We start from the raw sequence: 22,376 nt of genomic DNA, 5'->3' as shown, positions 1-22,376 counted from the left end.
GTATATAAAATTGTCTATATTCTCAATATTATAAAATTAATTTTTCCACCAATAAAAATAGCCTTACCTGATCTACTAAGTAGATTAAACATTTTAGCTTAAAATAAAAAGGAAATTCAACACGATTCAACAAATGGTTGCAATAGTTACATTTTCATAAAAATAAATAAGAATTTTTAAATTCAAAGGTGCATAACTTAAGAAAACAATTTGAAACCAATGAACTGATAACTTAAACACCTATCCACATATCTATTTCACGTACAATGAAGCATATTTTATTTCGATCAAAATTCCCAACACCGACACAAAAAAGTGATCAATGATGAATGACTCCTCTGGTTAGTTAGAGCCGATTATTAAACATCAATGCGTCTAACGAAATTAAGGAATCGCCGCTAAAACGCAAGACCCATATTTTTTAACGAATCTAATAGTCAATAACCGTCACCGAGGTTATACCTAATCCGTCCAGGTAGTTTTTTGATAGCGTTTAATTTCCTACTAAAGGGCGATTCGACGTTGCCATTAACTCTCTGGTGTCCAAACAATACTAAAGAGAAACAGCCTACGAGAAAAGAGCCATCGCGCGAGTCAAACTAACTGTGTAATAGTTGTACCAATAAATCGTCTATGTTTCGAACTGTATTTTTGCAAGTGCAATAAAAATTATGCTTGTAAGAAAAAACTATCCGTCAAGTACTGCTAGATCACTTGATGACTAGATTGACGAATTCGGCTGATTAATCAGTTTTTATTCCTTTTTACCCAATTTCTGTTGATTTTATTTTGATATTTTCCACCATAAAATGGCACGGTCCCATTTACATCGTGAAATATCTGTATTTTCAATTGTTTTTAATGGTATACTGAATCTTGCGCAGAGGCCTATTTAACTACTGTTATTATTAGTACGTACTTTCATAAATATATTTTCTTTTTGTTAGGTATTAACATTATAACTACCAAGCATTTATTGGGGTTGATATGTAACCCTCATAAAGATTATAACGATATATTCTTTTCCGACTTCTTCGGATATTTGTTGAAGTATTTAAGTAAAACTATTTATTTTGAAAATCATTTCGGATATTGAATACTTTGAAAATATTAATACAATAAAACCCCGTATAACACGAATAAAAAATTCCACGTTGTCGGGATTTTGCGTTTGCGAATCTCGAGTTTAATTTCCTTTTTCGATACTAGTCCAACTTCTTCTTCTGTTTGTATTATTTTCTTATGAAGAATCTTACTTTTATAGTTATTTTTCAACAATCTTTTAATCGTGTTATATAGGATCCTACTGTAATTGCAAAGTAAGAAAACTGAAACTCATCATTTTGACGGGCACGGTAGTTCTAATATTAACCCCTTGCTCTATGATTCCTGTCCTAATTGTGTTCAACAGAGCTATTTTATCGTTCGTAATTTATTAGAAGGAAAGAAAACTTCTAGGCTTATTCTATATCCACGTTCACTTTAAAGCATTACAATTAATAATAGAAAAATAATATTTGATTCGGACTTGAAAGAATTAAATGGCATTTATATTTGTTAAATTGCATTTAAAATTTTCGCCACGAGTTTTAATTGGTATTGTAAGGCAAGGGGTTAATGATATTTACGATGCAACAGTTTTTTTTTAAAAAAAGTGCGCCATTTCTCTCCAACTTACTCTACTAGAAAAACACATCTTGCCCCTAGTCATTCCGCTATACATTAAGTCACCTCTTAACCGTAATGTAAATAAATACTGCATAAGTATACTTACACATTCCTCTTACCTCCTGAAAATAGCGTACCTTGCACGTTTCTTTTATCGAATGACAAACGACGGGGAGTGTCAAGGTTGCTCGGCGTGACAAGAACACTTTTACACGGTGGAAATGTTACGATCTATAAATCGGTTATCAGGAATCCTTGTAAGTAATAACGTAACGATCAGTGAAATTTGCTGTGGATCGAGTCAGATTTTATCGTTCGATGTTTGCAGCGTTACGTGCCGCAGCCTCGACGATTTAATAAGAAATGTTCGCGGGGTTTTCATGTAAACGTCAGTCCAGGAGAGAAAGCGAAATGCGGAAAGGAGAGCGGTGATAACGTAAACAGTTTTCAATATACACTTTTATTTTGAAATAACTAATGTAAAGGTTTGTTGATGAATTAATTCTGTAGATTTGAATGTCCGAAATTTTCTTTACAGAATTATCCTATGATCGATCATTGCTATGATGTTGTGATCGTTGGCGCCGGGGGAGCAGGGTTAAGGGCAGCATTCGGTTTAGGTAATGCTAATTCGAACGTTTCCTAATTAATTTGACGAATAATATTATTTATTAATATAAATTAATAATAAACTTTTTTGTTTGGTAGATAATGTCGGTCAACTATTTTAAATTATTTTCCTTCAATCCGATTAGAATATTTTATATTAATCTATAAAGTAAAAAGTATAATAGCTTTTATATTTGTTAAATTAATTTTATTACTTTCAAATAAATTTGCCATTCTTAGTATCTGTTTAATTTAACATTTCAAATGTGTAATGAAAAGTTTTAATAACATTTTTTATCGACGATACAGATGTCGGTCGGTTTCTAATTTAAAATGTATTAATATTTTCATTTCTGCTTTAATATTCGTCAATATAAACTGTTTTTAGAGATTGCAATTCGCTTGCGTGCTCTTTTTTCATTATTCAGGGAGTAAAGGGTACCGTGTAGCAGTGGTAACAAAATTATTTCCGACGAGATCTCACACGGTGGCCGCACAAGGTGGAATAAATGCCGCAATCGATACCGAGAGCGATGACACCTGGCTGTACCACATGTACGACACCGTTAAGGGGTCCGATTGGTTAGGCGATCAAGACGCAATACATTTTTTAACAAGAGAAGCGCCACGCGCGGTCTTCGAACTTGAAAATTTTGGTATATTCCATAAAATCCCTTCTATAAATTAAAACTATTTGTTCTGTAATAATTTATAGTTAAATGATACGTCCTTATATGAATACCAATTTTCAAAGACTAATTTATTAATTTATTTTTTAAAAATTTATTATTAATTCATTATAAAAAGAGTAACTTCATAGAATTATCCCAATCTTCCTATTTTACTAACTGCCAAAAATCTAAAAACCTTTCTTTAACCTTTTTAAATTAAACAAACATTCTTTCCATCTATAGATTTTCTTTTAAATCGAAAAACCAATTTTGACTGTTGATACTGTTCCCGTATCTCTCATGTCTTCTATTACTTTTAAATGCTTCTTTTCCCTAAAATAAGAGTTAAAGTATTTATAGAAACAGTAACTGATCTTGTTCTACACACTTTCGCTTTCTATATTCTGTAAATAAGAAGATCGCTAGAGAATCATGTTTACTTGTAGTTACAATACAATGTATTACACTAAAGTAATAGCATACGATTTATTTGAAATATAGAAATGGAAACTTTTTTGATATTTAGGCTGTCCGTTCAGTCGCAAAGAAGATGGAAAGATTTATCAGCGTGCATTCGGTGGTCAATCTTTGAAGTTCGGGAAAGGCGGCCAAGCACATAGAACATGTGCCGTTGCCGATAGAACTGGTCACGCATTGTTGCACACTTTATACGGTCAATCTCTCCGTTACGAAGTGCATTACTACGTCGAGTACTTCGCCCTTGATCTTCTTATGCGCGGCCAATGCTGCAAGGGCGTCTTGGCATGGGAACTAGAAACTGGCTTATTGCATCGGTTTAGGGCGCATCATACGGTAAAATATTTTCTTATTTCCCTTATACCTTTAAGAAATCTTACTGCAATTATACTCTAAGTTTAGAAAGTTTAAAAATGTAAAATAGAAATAGAAAATAGGAAAATCCGAAAAGTAAACGTTTTTGGGCGCATCATACGGTAAAATATTTTTTCATTATCTCCATTGTACGTTCAAAAAATCTTACTCCAATTATACTATAAATTTATAAGGTATAAAAATGTAAATTAAAAATATAAAATATAAAAATATAAGATGTAAAAGTATCTGCAACACAAACCTGAATAGTTTACATAACTTAAATATAATTTTCGAAGTAATTCAATTTCTTTTATGCATTTTTGTTATCAAAGAACTGAAAGAAAAAATACGCATATGGCGTAAAAATAGAGTTAGTTATTATACATTCATAAAATATTCCCGCAGTTGAAAGTTGTAATTATATGAAAATTATTTTTAGCATACCGTGTATACGAATATTAGCGTCTGTTAGTAAAGAATGTGTACTAAATCTATTTGAACCTGTTAATTTGACCTGATTCAATTACATTTTGCTTCATAATTTATTTAATTAAGGATTCCTACATCTATTTATATAACAGTATAGATAACATTACGACATTATATTACAGTATATGCATGACTAAAATTTGATGATAAAATTTGAATGATAAAAATATAATCATAACAATAACATTCTACACTGTTTAAGCTATGATTAACTATCATAATATTATTAAATATTATTAAATATTATTAAATATTATCAAAATATTATTAAATATTATTAAATATTATTAAATATTCTTATATGTTATTAAATATTATTAAATATTATTAAATATTAATTGTATTATGATTATTTTTTGTATACCTTACTGTCTATGATGCAAAATGAAGAATTATACGAAAGTTTTAATCATTGAATCAGTTTTTCTCCTTACTGTATAAAGTGCCGGTACGATAACCAATTATTTGACTGGTTATGATAGGAATAGGTATATATAAAGTACTGTTACGTTTAATGTTAAACTAGTGAAATGCTGATTGAAATCAGACCTCAATTCATTGCTAACAAGAAAACCGCGCGAACATTTTCCGGTGCCTAATAGCAATTTGTCTCAGGTGTTAGCAACGGGTGGAGCAGGGAGATGCTATTTGTCTTGCACGGCGGCCCACGCTTGCACCGGTGATGGTATGGCAATGGCCACCAGAGCAGGATTACCGCTTCAAGATATGGAATTTGTCCAGTTCCATCCAACCGGTATTCCGTGCCAACTCAAAGGGAATAATTTCACCCGCGGTAAATCTTTTCACGCATAACAGGTAATATTTTTCATTAGGAATATACGGAAGCGGTATTCTGATAACGGAAGGCAGCAGAGGCGAAGGTGGAAAACTGCTGAATTCTCATGGGGAATTTTTTATGGAACGATATGCACCCAACGCAAAGGATCTTGCCTCTCGTGACATTGTATCTAGAGCAATAACTGTGGAAATATTCGAAGGAAGGTGACGTATAATTAATATAAAGATTAAGTATAGTTGCTCACAGAAGTGTTTGACTCGTGTAACATGCTTTACATGTTTAACGAATGTTAATGTTGAAAATACCTTATGTCATAACAGTGCCTGCAAACTTTTACTCATAGTAATTCTGAAACTATATTTTTCATAAATAAATTGATATGATGCTTTTTTAAAAAAGATATAGATTTCTTTTTATATAATCCTTGTATACAGATGGAAATATATATGAAATTAGATTTATTATTTTAGATTGTAATGAAGTCTTATTAAACATCTTATAAGTAAAATTAATTTTTAAATTGTCGAAGCGTTTATAATTTGTTTATGTCGTTGTATTCCATCTGAAATTTTTGGGATTTGTTTCTTGACGTCATATCGGTATGTGCCGGTAAAATAAAAGGAAACATTTCTGTATGCTCGAATTTTTATTGTTCATAAACAATAAAAGACGGTTGTCCAAGACGCTCATACGAAAAATAGATAAGAGTTAAACATGTGTTATCTGTGAAAAGAATTATGAATTTACCTAGAACTTAGATACATAATTTTTTTACAACGAATTGCAAAAGAGAATTAGTGAACGTACGAGTAAAAAAAGGAAAACTGAAACAAAATGTGTACGCAAACTTGTAGAATACCGTCAGTATTCATACTTAATCAATCATTAAAGTACACATAAAATTAAATAATATTTCATTGCACTTTCAATTCAGTTCATTTTCTTATAAAAATGTGAATTTCCATAAATATCCTTAGTCAATTAATCGATTCAATTTAGAGGTGTCGGCGACAAAAAGGATCACGTGTACCTACAGCTGCAGCACCTGCCCGCGGAAACAATACGCACAAAGCTGCCCGGCATCTCTCATTTGGCATGGGTCTTCGCCGGCGTGGACGTAACGAAAGAACCGATACCGGTGATCCCGACTATGCATTACAACATGGGCGGTATTCCTACAAATTGGCGAGCGCAGGTGAGCGAGTTACGAGGAAAGCCGATCTGGTAGCGCGGCAGGTACTTACATGCGTAACACGCGTGAATCATCGACTGACAATTTGCTCGGCTTCGCAAGGTTCTGACGCGGGAGAACGAGGAGGATAAGGTGATCGAAGGACTGTGGGCTGCCGGTGAAACCGCGTGCGCGTCAGTCCACGGCGCCAATCGGCTTGGCGCCAACAGTCTCTTAGAACTGGTCGTCTTCGGCAAAGCGATTGCTGATCAGATCGATTGTATGACAAGACCCGGCGAACGTCATGAAGATTTGTCTGCCGTAAGGATGGATATATGAAAAATGCAGACAGGAAAAAAGCGAGCACGAAAAATGCGCGCATGTATTGTCCAAGAGGGAAAAGACTTCTTTTCCTAAAAGGTAAAAAGTCAGGAAGGCAAGAGGACACATCCACTGTGAAACGAGACCGAATGCGGTGGAGTGAAATAGGTACAGTGCGTTACTGACATGATCCCAGCCGGCCTGTGACTCAAAAATGAAGAGAGGCAAAGGGACTCAGCCGCACGCTCCAGTTCAGCTCGCGACTCGGCCAGTAACAAAGACGTGCCGAAACTAATTCCGCCATTATTATCTGGCCGAGTACCGCGAGTGGACGTCTCCTCTGGCCCCTCTACACTTTTGAGTCACGGGCCAACTTGGCTCACATGAGTAACGCACTGTATATTGCCCTGCATTTCAAAAATTGAAATAGCTAGTGCTAGTGCAAACAGTAAATAATTTGTTTAACAATAACTATTTTTTTGCAATAATTCAATAAATATGCGGAGCCCCTTCCCCGCCTTCGCTTTTGCTTTACAATTATGCAATTCATATATGTACGGGCTATGGACTATATGTATTTTACATTGTGCGCTTTTTTCCTGAATGTTTTCGTACATGTCCGCCTTTTCTGGCTACTCGTAAGGATATGTCTAATGACTACCCATGATAGCTCTACTTATTGTTAGTTATGAAGCGAATCATTAACCTTTATCCGCCCGTTAAAAAAATCACAGTAAAAGTTAATCTCGGTTTGGGTTGAAAAATGTTCAATATACTCCTAAACCAATTGAAATCGTGATTTCCAAAACAGCACAAGCCAACTGATCGGTGTTTCGAGAAAATTAATCTTTTTTTCATGTTCGTTCATTCATTTATTATTTGTTCTGTTGATTTGTAATTGAGTACATTTATAATACGGAATGCTCACAAAAGCACTCCTTGATTTCAAATCGTTACAAATTAAAAATTTCTTGAAATATGTTTACAAATAAGATGACATCAAATACATTAACTGAAAACACATCTTCTATCCAGCGGGCAGTGAAATTCATTTGAACAAAATGGAAAAAATGACCAAACGTTCCCCAAGTGGGTCCCGAAGTCACTAAACATTGCTATTTGCAACTTTTTCCTTTGGAGGTACAAGAAGAACAAAGTGTACTTACGTACCTCCGCTACTCGCAAATATGGATGATATATAGGTACGCATCACTGAAGGTCGAGTGTATGCAATCTACAGATACCACATGAAACTTTATGAGCTAATGAAACTGTAGCCATAAAGGTGAAAGAATATTCCAATAAATTTTGATATTCTAACCATTTGAAGTGAAGGAGTGTCTTTGTGGGTAGCCTGTATTATTAGCACTAGGACGGTTTCCTCATTTTGCAATTATTGTTAGTTATGATGATATTGATATTGAAAATAAATAGATTCACTTGAATACTATAACGAATATCTGAATCTATTAACCCCTTAAAACGAAAAGTGGAGAAAAATAATGCAAAAGCTATACAATGGCTTTCAAAATTTCCCTTTAAATATAAAATGAAATAATCACTATAGAACGTATTTTACTTAATTATTACAGGTGTATTTTTAATCTAAAGAATATATAAAATATATAAAATAGTATAACTCCGAAGTAATTTTTATTATTATTGCAAGTTTTGCATAGGCAATAGAATTTTTGTTATTTCATGGTATTACATCTAGTAATAAGGAAATTTATTTTTCACATGTAAAGTCAAGAGCCAATGAAGCATTTTAACGTTAAAATCTTGAAAAATTCATGAAGTAGAGTTAATGAATTTGACCAGTGAGTCATTCACATATCAATCATATTAAATGCTCGGTTGTTCTAGTGTTAAATAGATCTGTGTAAGCTAAAAACAGTTACATCGATAACTCATATGAATAACGTTAGAAAGTGAATCGGTGCTGTTTTGGAAGTCATGATTTCAATGGAAAATATAAATCGGGCCATCTCACACGGAATTACACTATGCTCCGACAGCTCCTTCTTATTTCATAACATGTTTCGCGAGCAGGCTGTTAGCGAGCAGTCCGTTTGCCGTTTTGACGCAACTCGTTATGCAAAAGGCTGCATACCCGTCGCCGAGATACGCGAGGAGATGCAACAGACTATGCATCGGTATTGTTCGGTGTTCCGCACCTGCGACGTATTGCAACGAGGATGCCGTGAGATGACGCGGTTGTACACCTGTGATCTACCGGACATATGTGTAGGTGAATTGGCCGATATCTTTCCATTTACGTAAGCGCGCGTCCCGCGGTATCTTAAGGTCTCCTAAAACCATTGTTATGTAACGTTTGTCACCTTAATTGTTTCATTCACTCGGTCAGAACATCAACGAGATTATCTCCAATGTCGTGAATCGTTAAGAATTTGGGAGATTATAGTTAAAAAGATTGTCGTTGATAGCAAGCCGGAAGAATTTACGATGAATATCGAATAATTACTTTTTAATTAAATTGGATTTCTTTAATTAAATTGGAGTGAAATATGATCCATAAAAAGATACAATGTAAATTGTTAGGAAATATGTAAATATATATAAAATCAATTTTATTCGTACCTTTTGGAATTTAGAACTTTGTAATATTTTGCATCCTTGCATTTCTTATCAGTGCATAAAGATCACTGATTTTATACACTTAATATCTGGCATTCTACCTTTTTTTCATTATTAGAAATTATATTTTGCATGTTTCAAGATAGGAATACAATCAAACTTTTACTTTAATGTGCTGGTATATGGGGTGGATGCAAAAGTTTTAACTCTTTTTTATACGAAATAAAAAGAAGGGTTCTCAACTGTTCGCTGGTTAAATCACAACTAAGTAAAATCGAAGAAAGAAGTATCCTTTGTACACGTTATAATAGTTTGAGAACGGATATTATATGTTTTGTAAAAGAAAAACTTTTTTGTTAACCCCGTACGAAAAATGTCGAAGTTTTTGCATCAAATCAATACATACAAATTACTTCAGGTTCAGGACCAATCGTTAATTTGGAATACAGAACTGGTAGAAGCTCTCGAAATGCAAAACATGATGCTGGTTTGCATGCATATTATTTTCGCGGCCGAGAACAGGAAAGAATCGAGGGGATCGCATGCCCGGGATGATTATAAGGTATTTACGTAATATAAGTGACCGATGAAATTTATGTAGTTTCTCGGAGCACGAATATAACCAAATGAGACACAAATTAGAAAGTTGTGGACATCGAATAATAAAAGATATCTGCAAAACTTTCTATCAAATATTTAAGCTCACTATGATATTCAGAAAATATAATATAACTGGAAATTTATAGAATTTACTATGCTACTAGCATAAGAAAACATTGCATTTGAATTTGCATTTTAATTCATTCATTCATTGAAAGTGTATTGTAAAATGAATCTATTAGATTGTTTAATTATCGTATTAGTAAAGCAATATAAAAGTAGTTTTAAGATAGTTTGAAGTTGTAATGAGCAAGAATAATATAAATGTAATACAAATAATTAAATATCATTAATGAAAAAGGATGTCGAATTCAAGAAGTTACAAAACAATCGAAAATATTTTCTCATTAAAATGAAGTATATGTTTAATTAAACTAAAATTTAATTTGAAATTATAAAAATAGAAGTATATGAAATATTTAGTCATTTATTTCCACACACTTATTTATATTCTATAAATTTTAAAAATATGTTATGTATTATATGTATTATGTATGAATATATATAAAATAAATGAATATATATTATTGTTCAGGAAAGAATTGATGAATATGATTACTCGAAGCCAATTGAGAGTCAGAAAAAACGTCCATATTGCGAACACTGGCGCAAACATACGCTTACATGGGCTCGAGAGGATGGAGCAGTGAGTTATCAAAGTTTTTTTATCATTGATTCAATAGTCGGTCATATAGAATTAACACATGCAAACTTTCACGTAAATTCCACACGGCCCAGTCTCATGTGACATTGATAAATATAAGGAGATTACATTGTATAAATGACTTTTATAGAAGACAGTGATTCGATGAGCAAAAGTTCAATTTTTATATTATTTAGTATTGTATATTATTTATTTGTTTACTTCATATTATTTAATATGTTTTAATAATTTTACTCAAAATAATTTGTTAGATGATATGTCAAAATTTCTTACTATTTTCATTTCATTATCATTTGCCATCATAACGTTTCACTTTTATTTACAATAGTATTAAAATTATAATAATTAAAATAATAGTTGGTTTCTACGTCTTATTATTGATATTTTCACTATTATAAATGTAATTAATAATTAATTAATGAATTAGTTAACAGTTATTATTATGGATAAAAGTAACACATTATGAGACTCTAAATTAAAGTTAGTGTCTCATAATATTATTAAAAAAAACGTTACGCTTCCATTGTAGTATTATCAAAATATTTATTATTATTTGACATTATTCTTTTTAATTGGTTATTTGAATTTTTCTTATCAACTTTTTTGCCATATCATGGAAAATGACAAAAAAACTTTGCTTACGTTTGAGGAAAACCACGATATCCGACGACCGCGCTTGACGAATAATATTTCACACCATATATAGTGTCCCGCATAATATAATACCAAAGAGTGATTCTACGTGAAAAAATAGGTTGAAAATATGCAATAACATTTTTCATTTGAGACTTTTTTTCCAACCAAATTGGGATTTAGATTTTGATAAGTACGCGTGCATTTAACTGACCATTAAATATGAACAAATTTATCGACAGGAAAATATTCTATATAGATAGAGATCAGTTTATTCTTCACTTAAAACCTTGTTTTCGGATGAAATCTAATTTAAAAATTTATCGAGCAAAATTTCATTTAATTTCTCTTTATAACTTTCAGACATTTATATTTTAATGAAACGAATGGACGGGGTACACCGTACACACGTCACCAACAGTGAAAGGAGTAACAGACGTTAATGATACGTGCTTTTGCAGATCAGCATTTCTTATCGTCCCGTGATCGACTCAACGTTAGACGAAGACGAGGCGCAGCATGTTCCCCCATCGATTCGAGCGTACTGACATGAACTCTTTTTGAACTCGCAGCGGTCCCGTCCTTATCAATTAAAAGTTCTGCGTTTGTCGACGCAATTGAGATCGACGGGTGGTCACTTTATCACTTCATTGCGAACGCGTCCAGATTTCGTCTGTGTCCTCGCATGTCCTCTAATTTTGCGCAACGCATTTAACTGGTAATTAATTCCGACCGGAGACGACGGAGCCGCGTATAATCCGATTTACATATTCGAGTGACGAAATATAGTAACCGATGTCGAACTTATATTTGTCGTTACCTAAATACGATACATTGAATGTTTCTAAAAATTATGGTCATTAAGATTGATGATACATTTTTATTTTTGGACATACACAAAATGTACATTAGTATTAATTATATTGTAATAACTGGAAAGATCACGAAGAAAATTTACAGAGATTTGTTTGAAAAATATTTGAAGTTAATGATTTATATGATTAATCGTCTTGAAAGCTTCGTGATAAACGAACAATACATTTTGAATTCGATATATTTAGAACGCCATGTTCTAATAAGTTAAAAGCTACAAGATTCCTTCACTTTCACGTCACTGCGTAGTCTATATGCGACACAGATATCTCTAGATAGCCTCCTTTTACCTAATTAGAATAATTTCCAATGGAAGTGATGTAATGAGAATACTAAGTCAAACTAAATTCCAGAGAAATTCTTAAATGTAATAAAAATATTTAATTTTACTGCACATATTAAATTTGACATTACATACTAAATTAAATAATAAATAATTTCCATTTTATTCTTCCAAATTTATTTCAGTATAAGGCAATTTTACAATTTCATTGCCATATTCTACTACCAAATTAAATTAATTACGTATACTAATCCATGAATAATTGTTTTCTTCAACAAATTAAATATTTATTTCAGATTGTAAGTTAAGCACTCATAATAATTGACTGATATGTAAAAAATGTCGTGTAATAACTTCAGTAACGTTCCTTATTCTATGATTTCAATTTAAATTGCTAATTAAAAATGAACTCAGTTGAAATGAAAGTTTATTTTACATAAGCACGACTAATGCTATCAAATAGAAATTATTGCGATTTTATTGATACTTGCAGATCACCCTGTATATAAGAGTAAACCTGTTTCACAGAATACTCCTACGCCTACCAATACTCGCATTATCGTCGTATAAGTAGGATCTGGTTGAGCAGCGCACTATTGGATTCCCCACCATATGGTCGCGACAAGGTTTTACTCATATGTAAAAGAGACGAGCCTACAGAGAGTCAACCAATAGGTAAACACGATACGCGTCGTGCCGTCAACCCCACAACAGTCATGAATCTGTTTCATTTCTCCTTTTCCCGCTCCCCGTGTTGCGAGAAATAAAGCTCAGTTAAGCGCGATCACCGTTACGAACTGTGTGCTAACAGCCTCGTAAAACACGCAATTTTTTGCGTCGCTGAAGGTTGTATGATTTAAAACGTAAGCATGCAATTGTATCGTCCGAGGTTTGTGTCCTGGAACGATGTAATCTATACGCTCGAGAAACTACTCGAGCAGAACTATTGCTTTATCAAATAATCGACGACAAAATTTCTACTCAAAGAAGATTTTCAAACCTGTGGAATTAGAATTAGAGCTACGTTTTTCATGTACACGAAAATTCGACCGGAACGCATAAATGTGCAGACAATTACAAGTTCGTCCAGGCTTCAAACATTTACATTTTTCACTCCGATTCGTCGATTAAAATTTAGGTAAACGTATATAATATATTACACGACCCGTGGAAGGTACCTTTCCTTTTATAAGTCACGCAATAAAACCACCACGAAATTCACAATACCGTTAGCACCCCATCTATGACTGAAGAGAAATGAGAACCCCTTGAAGATTTATTTCTTTCGCGGTATCGTTCAATTTTCCCGCCCGTGATTATCCATTATGCGACACGTGAACTCCGATGTTCCGAAAGTTAAAAAGACTGTGTTTTACCATCAATTACCGGCATGATTACCGTTTCTATTCGTGTGAAACGAACGGTATGGATAACTACGAATAAAAATGAAACGAAAAACCAACGGGCACCTCATAGGTGAGGTTATCTAGCAACGATACGATTGGCAACACTGGTATTCGTCTGAAAGCTTCCGCCAGTAGTCGGTACTCAACCGACTTGAACGCTTCACGTCGCCGTGCAAGAAGTGCGGGAGTGAAGTTGCGAAAAATTGGGGTTAGTCGTACGGTGCAGCAGAATCGCGCATTCGGCAAAGTGGTGCGCGAATCACCATAAAAAAACGAAAAGTCCCCATCAGAGACGTGACGCCGTGCGAAGATGAGCTGTTTATTGAAGCTGTCGCCTTTACTCGCGAGAAATACTCGTGTGACATCGTTGGTAAGGTGTTTTTCATTAAGTTATATAATTTTTATCCTGGCAACGGTGCATCTTCTCTGTGCAACATTCGGCGTCGATCAATTACGTAAGTTTACTAAACACATGCACCGAAGAGGACCTCCCCGCGCATCGATTTTGCCGGAACATTTTACCTCGTGACCGAGCATTCCACCTTCCGCGGACTCTTAAAAATAGACATAAATAAAATACTAATGGAAATCTGGAATTCGAGGATCACGATTACTCGGTGGCTCTCAAGGGAGATTACGGAATGTTTAGCAGACGATTCTGATGTCGATCCTCCTTTTTTTTTACCGTGCTTCCCCTTATTTCGTACGCGCTACCCCGCATGGTAGCCGGCTTACACAACAGTTGAAGTTTACCATCGTAAAAGTAGTAACGTTGATTTCTAATATTCGCTATCTTTATCTGGTAATCATTTATTTTATTACTGGCTCGATATCAAAACCGAGCATGTTAATACCAAAACTGTCCATCGTATTGCGCTTTACATTAATTATAATTGTAGATGGGTCACCGGCACGGAAGCTGGCGTTAGCGGGAAATTGCTCACTTTAAATTACACAATTTAAAGATTTGTTAGGAATCTACTAGTTCTATTGCATTTTGTTTTTATTAACATTACATTAGATTTGGCTTATTCGTTAAGGGCTATCGTGAAGAAAGAAAGCGTATTTTGAATAATCGGTAAACCGCGATGACGTTAATGTATTTTCTACGTTTAATGTTACCTTGTGAAACATGTTATGTATAGAATGTAATTCGTGTTATATCTCACTATTTTTTTATTAATAAATTATGTAAAAATGAAAGATGGATTTTGAAACGAAATATACTTTAATATAAACGTGTTTCATCGACCACACGTATTATTTCCTTTTATTTCCATATGGCGTACTACATACGTTAAGTGATATTTTCGTTGTGAAGTCTTTTATATGATATTAATTTTAAAACACGTAATTGCATTTCGACCTGTTATCAATTTTCAAATGTTCTAATAAGATATCAAACGGATATTCGATTAACGTTGCTTTACGTTTGTTTTTAATTCCGTTGATGTAGAACGAACTGCTAATAACCTTTCTGTCGACGAATGTTTTTATAGATTGATTGCATGTTTGATCTACGTATATTCATTATTAATAACAATTCCTCATATTTGAATTATTACTAATACTTTTACATTATAATTATTAAACATTATATATTGTGTAAAACTTAATTGAGTATAGAATACAATTGCAATTTTGTTAAAGGCACATTCTTAAAAATGTTATAAATAAATATTAATTTTAATTGTAATTATATATAACCAATGTATATTAATTAAAACTCACAAAATTAAAATATTATTAAAATGAGAAACATTTTCATTTTTCGTCTATAAACTATTTATTAACATAACTTTAATCATCTGATGATACAAACATAGTGTGTATATTACTTTTTTCAACTTGGTTTCTAAACCTGATTTGTGTTTTGTTAATAGATGAATAGTGCAGTGGAGTAACAATACTATATGTGTTATCATGTATCTATTGATACTATAAAAATATATCTGATTTTATTTTTAGCTGTCATGTATAATTCTTTATATATCTATAATTACTTTGAAACTGTTAAAATTGAATACCAAGATAAACAAAACATCGTTTTCGCGTAATTATTATTTATATGTGTTTACAATATATACACATTTTTTAGTACACAACAATTATTTCACTTTAGTTTTTAAATAGAGTAGAATATTTTTAAATATATAAATTTATAATATACATTCGTACAATTAAAAAAAAAGCACATTATCATTCAAATGAATAATATTTTTATAGTGAGAAATACCAATGAATCTAAGACAAATACTATATTTCATTTTAATAGGAAGTGAGTTATACAAAAACCATTAATTAATAAATTTTTATTTCTTATAAGAGTGTCAAAATAATTGTAAAGCATGTGCGTATACTAAACTTCTTTTTTAATTTTTTAAATATTTCAGAATAATGTGGGGCTACCAGTTATTACAAGCCATAAATTCCATTCTTCACGTAATAACAAAGCTGTGAAAGTATCCGATGCTATTTCTAAGCAATATCCCTTGGTAGACCATACTTACGATGCTGTTGTTGTGGGTGCTGGTGGAGCAGGATTGCGTGCTGCCTATGGTTTGGTTGCAGAAGGTTTCAAAACAGCTGTTGTTACCAAATTATTTCCGACAAGGTCGCATACAGTTGCCGCTCAAGGTGGAATCAATGCCGCTTTGGGTAATATGGAAGAAGATAACTGGCAGTGGCACATGTATGATACTGTTAAGGGATCTGACTGGTTAGGTGATCAGGATGCTATTCATTACATGACCCGTGAAGCCCCAAAGGCAGTTATTGAATTGGAGAACTGTGGCATGCCTTTCAGTCGAACTAGTGATGGTAATACTAAATTATAGCTGTATTGTGTGTTTTGTATAAAGAGTAATACAAATTCTTCTTTATTAATATTCTGAAATGTACATGCAAATTTAATCTAGCCATAAATATTCTGAGATTTCAAGATTTTTATAACTTCTAAATGTCTTCTTTAATGAATTACATAAACAGAAGCATTACCAAAATACAAATTAATCACAAATAGAAATAAACAAATATAACCTATCATTGGCTCTTCATGAACTCGGATCTGTCAAATCTTCACTTGTTAATGAAACAGCTGATGTAGCTGAAATAACTGTATCACTGTCTGATTCAGTGCTATATTGTTTTTTCCTTCTTTGCTTTTTTTCCTAAAATTTGGATATATTTATATATAGTTTATCAATAATTACACTTCTTAAAAATCAAAGATATTTGTAATTGTTTTGGATAAGGAAAAAATGAACCTTATTATTTCTCTGTGATTTCTTTGTATTTTTTACTTGTCTTCCTTCTTTATCTTTTTTTGGTTCAGCAGTTGTTGGGTCACGGTTCTTTGTATGTTTTTTTTTCTGTTGATCTTGTTTGTAACTTTTAATGTTTTTAGCTGCTTCTAAATATGGTTGCTTTTCATTGGGCAACATCTGTTTCCATCTTTCACCAGCCATTTGAAATATTTTTGTACTACTCTTACCGTTATGATTCTAAAAATAGTAGATTTCTTCTATTAATAATGATACAAACATATATTTCATTCGTGTGCCTACCTCTCTAAAATCCTGTACAAAATTTATAAAAGCATTAGAGCTAATCCATTTTTTTGAATCTTTAGCTCTGTTTGGTGATCGAGAACGAGATCGCGCCTTTTCATTTTTTTGTAATGTACAATGTGATATTACATTTGTTCTAAAATATGTAGACAACATATCATGAGTTAAACTATCAATTAATTATTTTAATAATTAAAAACTTAATTGTTACTAAATTTGGGTAAAAGTGATTGTTAATATATGTACCGATTATTTGTTTCATTTTCTTGATTTTCTGTATTCTTAAATTTTTCATAATTTTGCTTCTGTGTTGTGTAATTATCCATAATTGAAAGTTTCTACTTTTCTTAATAATCATACGAATATTTCTGCATTTTTTCTCACAAATATATTACATTCAATAAAGATATGTCTTTACTACCAAAATTTAGTGAAGTACCTCAAAAGAAAATAACAAACATTTTTTACTGACGTTCAAAGACAACAAATCTTTTTTTGGTTGCTATGTATCTGAACATTGATACAAATCCACTAATAATGTGAATATTGCTTAATTTAATTTTAGAACACCATTTATACAACACAGTACACTTTTAACATACTTAATCATATTTGTGAATCTTGTATAAAAGTAATTATTTTTATTGCAGGTAAAATTTACCAACGTGCATTTGGTGGACAATCCCTAAAATTTGGAAAAGGTGGTCAAGCTCACAGATGTTGCTGCGTAGCAGATAGGACAGGACATTCTTTGCTTCATACCCTCTATGGTCAGTCGTTGAGTTATGACTGCAATTATTTTGTTGAATATTTTGCACTGGATTTGCTAATGGAAGATGGAGAATGCAGAGGAGTGCTTGCTCTTTGCTTGGAAGATGGTACTTTACACCGTTTCCATGCTAAAAACACAGTATTAGCCACAGGAGGCTATGGACGTGCATATTTCTCTTGTACGTCTGCTCACACGTGTACTGGAGATGGTACTGCAATGGTATCCAGAGCAAATTTACCAAATCAGGATCTGGAGTTTGTACAGTTTCACCCAACTGGTATGAAAAAAATATAAAAGAAACTAAGCTGTTGTCTAAAGGTTAACGTATCCACTAAAGAACATATTAATTTTAGGAATATATGGGGCTGGTTGTCTTATCACGGAAGGTAGCCGTGGTGAAGGAGGATACCTCGTAAATAGCGAAGGTGAAAGATTTATGGAACGTTATGCGCCAGTTGCAAAAGATTTAGCCTCTAGAGATGTTGTATCTAGATCGATGACAATTGAAATCCGGGAAGGCAGGTGAGCCATAAAAATAGTGTGTATAAGGTATCTTAATATTATGGAAAAAATCGAATCATTAATACCATAAATATAACTATAGGAATCTAATAAGATTATTTTCTTATTTAGAGGTGTTGGCCCTGAAAAAGATCACATCTACTTACAACTTCATCATTTGCCACCTGAACAGTTAGCAGCCAGATTACCTGGTATCTCAGAAACAGCAATGATATTTGCAGGAGTCGATGTAACAAGAGAACCTATTCCCGTCATTCCAACGGTACATTACAATATGGGTGAGTATTATATCGTGAAATTATTTTGAAAACGATAACAATAACAGAGCAAAATAATTGTAATCAAATTGAATGTATAGGAGGAATACCTACAAACTATAAGGGACAAGTTCTGACAAGAAAGAATAATGAGGATGCAGTTGTGCCTGGACTTTACGCTTGCGGAGAATCCGCTTGTGCATCCGTTCACGGTGCTAATCGTCTTGGTGCTAATTCCTTACTAGATTTAGTTGTATTTGGCCGTGCATGTGCTAAGACAATCGGAGCAGAGAATAAGCCAGGTGAAGCTATTGGACCACTTAGACCTGTTAGTATTATTATACTGTATTATATTAAAAAGTAGTAGTAAAATATCCGAAGTAATACAAATTGTATTTAGAATGCCGGAGAAGAGAGCGTGGCTAATTTGGATCATATCAGAAACGCAAACGGTAACATTTCCACTGCAGACTTGAGATTAAGCATGCAGAAAACTATGCAGACACATGCTGCTGTATTTAGGACAGCCGAAACTTTGCAAGATGGTACGTTTTTAATTAATAAGCACTAATTAATTTGCACTGAATGTGTTGAAAAATGAATGTTGAGGAGTAGAAGGAAACTGCAACAAGCATAAAAATAATTTTGTTTTACGTAGCTTTATTTCGAAGAAAAAGAAATGTTGAATCTCACAAATCACTTTGTATCTTAATTATTTTATTTTAAAAGAATGATGCTAGAAGGTTATAATGAACTTTAAATTTTTATTAGGATGTCAAAAGATGGCCGGACTTTACAAGAAATTGGATGACCTCAAAGTATCTGACAAATCTATGATATGGAATTCCGATCTTGTGGAAACTCTTGAGTTGCAAAACTTAATGATAAACGCAATGCAAACAATTGTGGCCGCCGAGAACAGAAAAGAAAGTCGCGGTGCACATGCGCGTGAAGATTTCAAAAATAGAATCGACGAGTACGACTACAGTAAACCAATAGAAAACCAACAACCTAAACCATTAGACCAACATTGGCGAAAACACACGCTTACGAAGATTGATCCGAGAACAGGCAATGTATGTACTAATTCTATATGATAGGCAATCCATAGTTTGTAGTAAAAAATATTGACACAATGTAATTGATTACAATTACTTTCAGGTATCGATTGATTACAGGCCGGTGATAGATAATACGCTAGATAAAAATGAATGTGCGACGGTCCCACCCGCAATTCGTTCCTACTAGATCCCTTTTCAAAGTAAATATGTACAATTTTTAGGTTTTCTTTAACCTTCCGTTATTAAATTTCTATTGGTTATCCCACATTTGCAAAATTGTCCGCTCGACAGATATTTTTATTTCCGCAGAGGAAGGACGACGAGACAAAGTTACCGATAACCTATCATTACGATGCAGCAACTTATTTATTATGCATGTGAACCACGTTGTGCACCAAAGTTTAATTCTTGTCAAATACTTGCACGCGTTGCGAGCGAGATTAGTTGTCCTTGTAGGATGAATGGTGCTGAGATTGTCTTCATTATCTCAAAGAAGAGTTTGCTCGATCTCTTAGATAAATCAGTACTACCTTTATTATGTAACTAATAGTAACATATTAGTATGATTCAGACAGCGAATAATTTCACGCACAGATCTTTTAAGGAGGAACGTTCTCCCCTATCCTTGTACACAGTGTATTTAGTATTTTTTTCTTTATAAAAAAGAATTTTTTTGTCAGCTTTGTAAATTGACATATACTCAATAACATATAAGATGTTCAACGGCGAATTTTGTACTGTGAATTATGAGCTAGTACTCCCTAAAAGGTTGTGTCGCAACAATATGCCACTTTTATTGCGGCTGAATACTTAACGTATTAACAGGTCAATATGGAAACAGTCATCTTAACGCAAAGCAATAAATAGACTTAATATTTTGTACTGGAACTGGTTCAGTACTTTATGCCTTAATGGAATTAATTTTTCCTAATATTATCATCAAATAACAACAGTCGTTTGTACTAGTTTGAAAACTCAGTACTTACTTTGGTCCTAACTTGATATCATTTTTTCGTACTTTCGAAGGTAATAAATCTGTTTCTATATTGACTATTAAACTTGTGTATTAATATAATAATGATATACCATATGGTGTATTTCCGAATATATGCAAGTGAATAATTTCGAGTTCAAAGTACATTCATAAAATGTTATGTACTTTGGAGTAAATTCAACTTGAGTGGACATGCTGCACAGCATGATAAAACAGTGTACATAAGATTGTCAATAAAAGAACGAGCATTGGTATAGCCTTTTATTCGCGAGAAATTATTTATGCGCGTATATATAAGCGTATCGACGAAATATAAAAGTAGATCGTATATCTTATGAGTTTTCGTGGCCTAAATCATAATTCAATTATAATATTTTTTATAAAGAATTAACTATACTGAAGTGATGTTGGAAGATATATGAAATGTATAGATACAAATAAGTACGTGTATCTACTTCGGTCCTCAATTGGGAACGCCATTATGAATACTTTTGCAGAAAGAGCAGAGAAAATGCCAACCTTAATCGCCATACACTGCAACTTGAACTGTCTGCTTTGATCATAATTTTAGATTTGCCTCAAATTAAGTAAACATAAATAAAAGAAGAAAACTGTGAAGTATGAATATATTTTTTTCATTTATGTAAGGTTTGAAATATCAACGAAATTTACAAAACAAAATCAGTTTTAATATAAACCTATAGCACAGTATTTTTACAACTTGATTTTCTACAGCATTATCGCCTAATTACCATTTTTGTGTAAACAGCAATGTTATCAACAGAATGTTGGAATAGCTTACAGTGCTTATTGCGGTGAACAGTGAAACTTATAATAAATATTTTCACCAGTTCGTTTGCAGAATAAAAAAGCAAAGTTATGAAAAATTAATTCGATATAGATTTTTTGTGTAATAATTTAATTAAATTTTTATTGACAAAAATACCTTCGATTCGAAATTCTTTTAACTCTTTCTCTCTCTTAACTATTCTATAAATCAGTCGTTGAGTTTTTCTTATATTTCCTTTGTTACATATCTCCGTGTTCCTTTTTTATTCGCCCACTCTGTTTAAAGTTTAACCCTCCACCCATCCCTTATTTTCGAAATAATAAATCCTTGGTGAGGCAAATTGACATTATGATAAAATAGTTAATCAAAAATACATACTTTACATTATTTTGGATTATTTTATAGAAATACATATTTCTACAGAAAATTGTTCACATTTAATGTATAAACTTAAAATAATATACCATTATAGTATAAACAAAGCACCCCTTGACGATGCTGACACTGATGGAAGACTGTAATGAAAGTTGTAGATAAGTGATTAAAGCACTGGAAATTAATATATTGTTAAATGTTTGTCGACACTTTTGGTTTCTATATGTGGGAACAAAGCGCCTTGACACAACTTTTAATAATAATTGACGCATCATAAACCTGCATCTTACCTAACCTAACCTACCGGTAAATATCAGGTAGTTGATGACACTAACAAAGGGCCAAGACACCCTCTGG

General features: G+C 32.7%; 3 protein-coding genes across 6 annotated transcripts; 2 read left to right on the top strand and 1 right to left on the bottom strand.

Annotated features, from left to right (window-relative positions):
• Window positions 1-1,839: 1,839 nt before the first annotated feature.
• LOC116435259 (succinate dehydrogenase [ubiquinone] flavoprotein subunit, mitochondrial) lies at window positions 1,840-12,604 on the top strand. The gene is made up of 13 exons (XM_031994706.2): window positions 1,840-1,925; window positions 1,997-2,104; window positions 2,207-2,288; window positions 2,706-2,933; window positions 3,475-3,761; window positions 4,887-5,025; window positions 5,105-5,273; window positions 6,070-6,265; window positions 6,365-6,562; window positions 8,615-8,809; window positions 9,579-9,722; window positions 10,356-10,466; window positions 11,579-12,604. Exons 1-13 carry the CDS (start codon window positions 1,890-1,892, stop codon window positions 11,663-11,665), a joined length of 1,980 nt encoding a protein of 659 aa, XP_031850566.1. The 5' UTR covers window positions 1,840-1,889; the 3' UTR covers window positions 11,666-12,604.
• A 951-nt stretch (window positions 12,605-13,555) lies between these two features.
• On the top strand, window positions 13,556-21,118 carry SdhA (succinate dehydrogenase, subunit A (flavoprotein)). Of its 2 annotated transcripts, none has more exons than XM_031994537.2 (9): window positions 13,556-14,049; window positions 16,073-16,499; window positions 17,899-18,297; window positions 18,374-18,542; window positions 18,654-18,820; window positions 18,901-19,127; window positions 19,200-19,344; window positions 19,571-19,875; window positions 19,961-21,118. In XM_031994537.2, the coding sequence occupies exons 1-9, from the start codon at window positions 13,990-13,992 to the stop codon at window positions 20,045-20,047; spliced, it is 1,986 nt and encodes a 661-aa protein (XP_031850397.1). In that variant the 5' UTR covers window positions 13,556-13,989; the 3' UTR covers window positions 20,048-21,118. The 2 variants fall into 2 exon arrangements, with proteins under 2 accessions (XP_031850397.1, XP_031850396.1); XM_031994536.2 differs by lacking the exon at window positions 13,556-14,049 and adding an exon at window positions 14,246-14,481.
• LOC143175057 (uncharacterized) lies at window positions 16,466-22,294 on the bottom strand. 3 transcript variants are annotated; one of them, XM_076371953.1, is made up of 5 exons: window positions 22,109-22,138; window positions 17,495-17,687; window positions 17,246-17,384; window positions 16,946-17,182; window positions 16,466-16,849 (listed from the first exon to the last, which is right to left on the bottom strand). In XM_076371953.1, exons 2-5 carry the CDS (start codon window positions 17,572-17,574, stop codon window positions 16,733-16,735), a joined length of 573 nt encoding a protein of 190 aa, XP_076228068.1. In that variant the 5' UTR covers window positions 17,575-17,687; window positions 22,109-22,138; the 3' UTR covers window positions 16,466-16,732. The 3 variants fall into 3 exon arrangements, with proteins under 3 accessions (XP_076228068.1, XP_076228070.1, XP_076228069.1); XM_076371955.1 differs by lacking the exon at window positions 17,495-17,687 and having other exon boundaries at window positions 22,109-22,139; XM_076371954.1 differs by lacking the exons at window positions 17,246-17,384; window positions 17,495-17,687 and having other exon boundaries at window positions 22,109-22,294.
• Between the last annotated feature and the right edge of the window lie 82 nt (window positions 22,295-22,376).

The sequence above is a fragment of the Nomia melanderi genome, chromosome 11 (genome assembly GCF_051020985.1).
Source record: "Nomia melanderi isolate GNS246 chromosome 11, iyNomMela1, whole genome shotgun sequence".
In the NCBI taxonomy this organism is placed as follows: domain Eukaryota; kingdom Metazoa; phylum Arthropoda; class Insecta; order Hymenoptera; family Halictidae; genus Nomia; species Nomia melanderi.
This window is presented reverse-complemented; position numbering and strand designations above follow the sequence as displayed.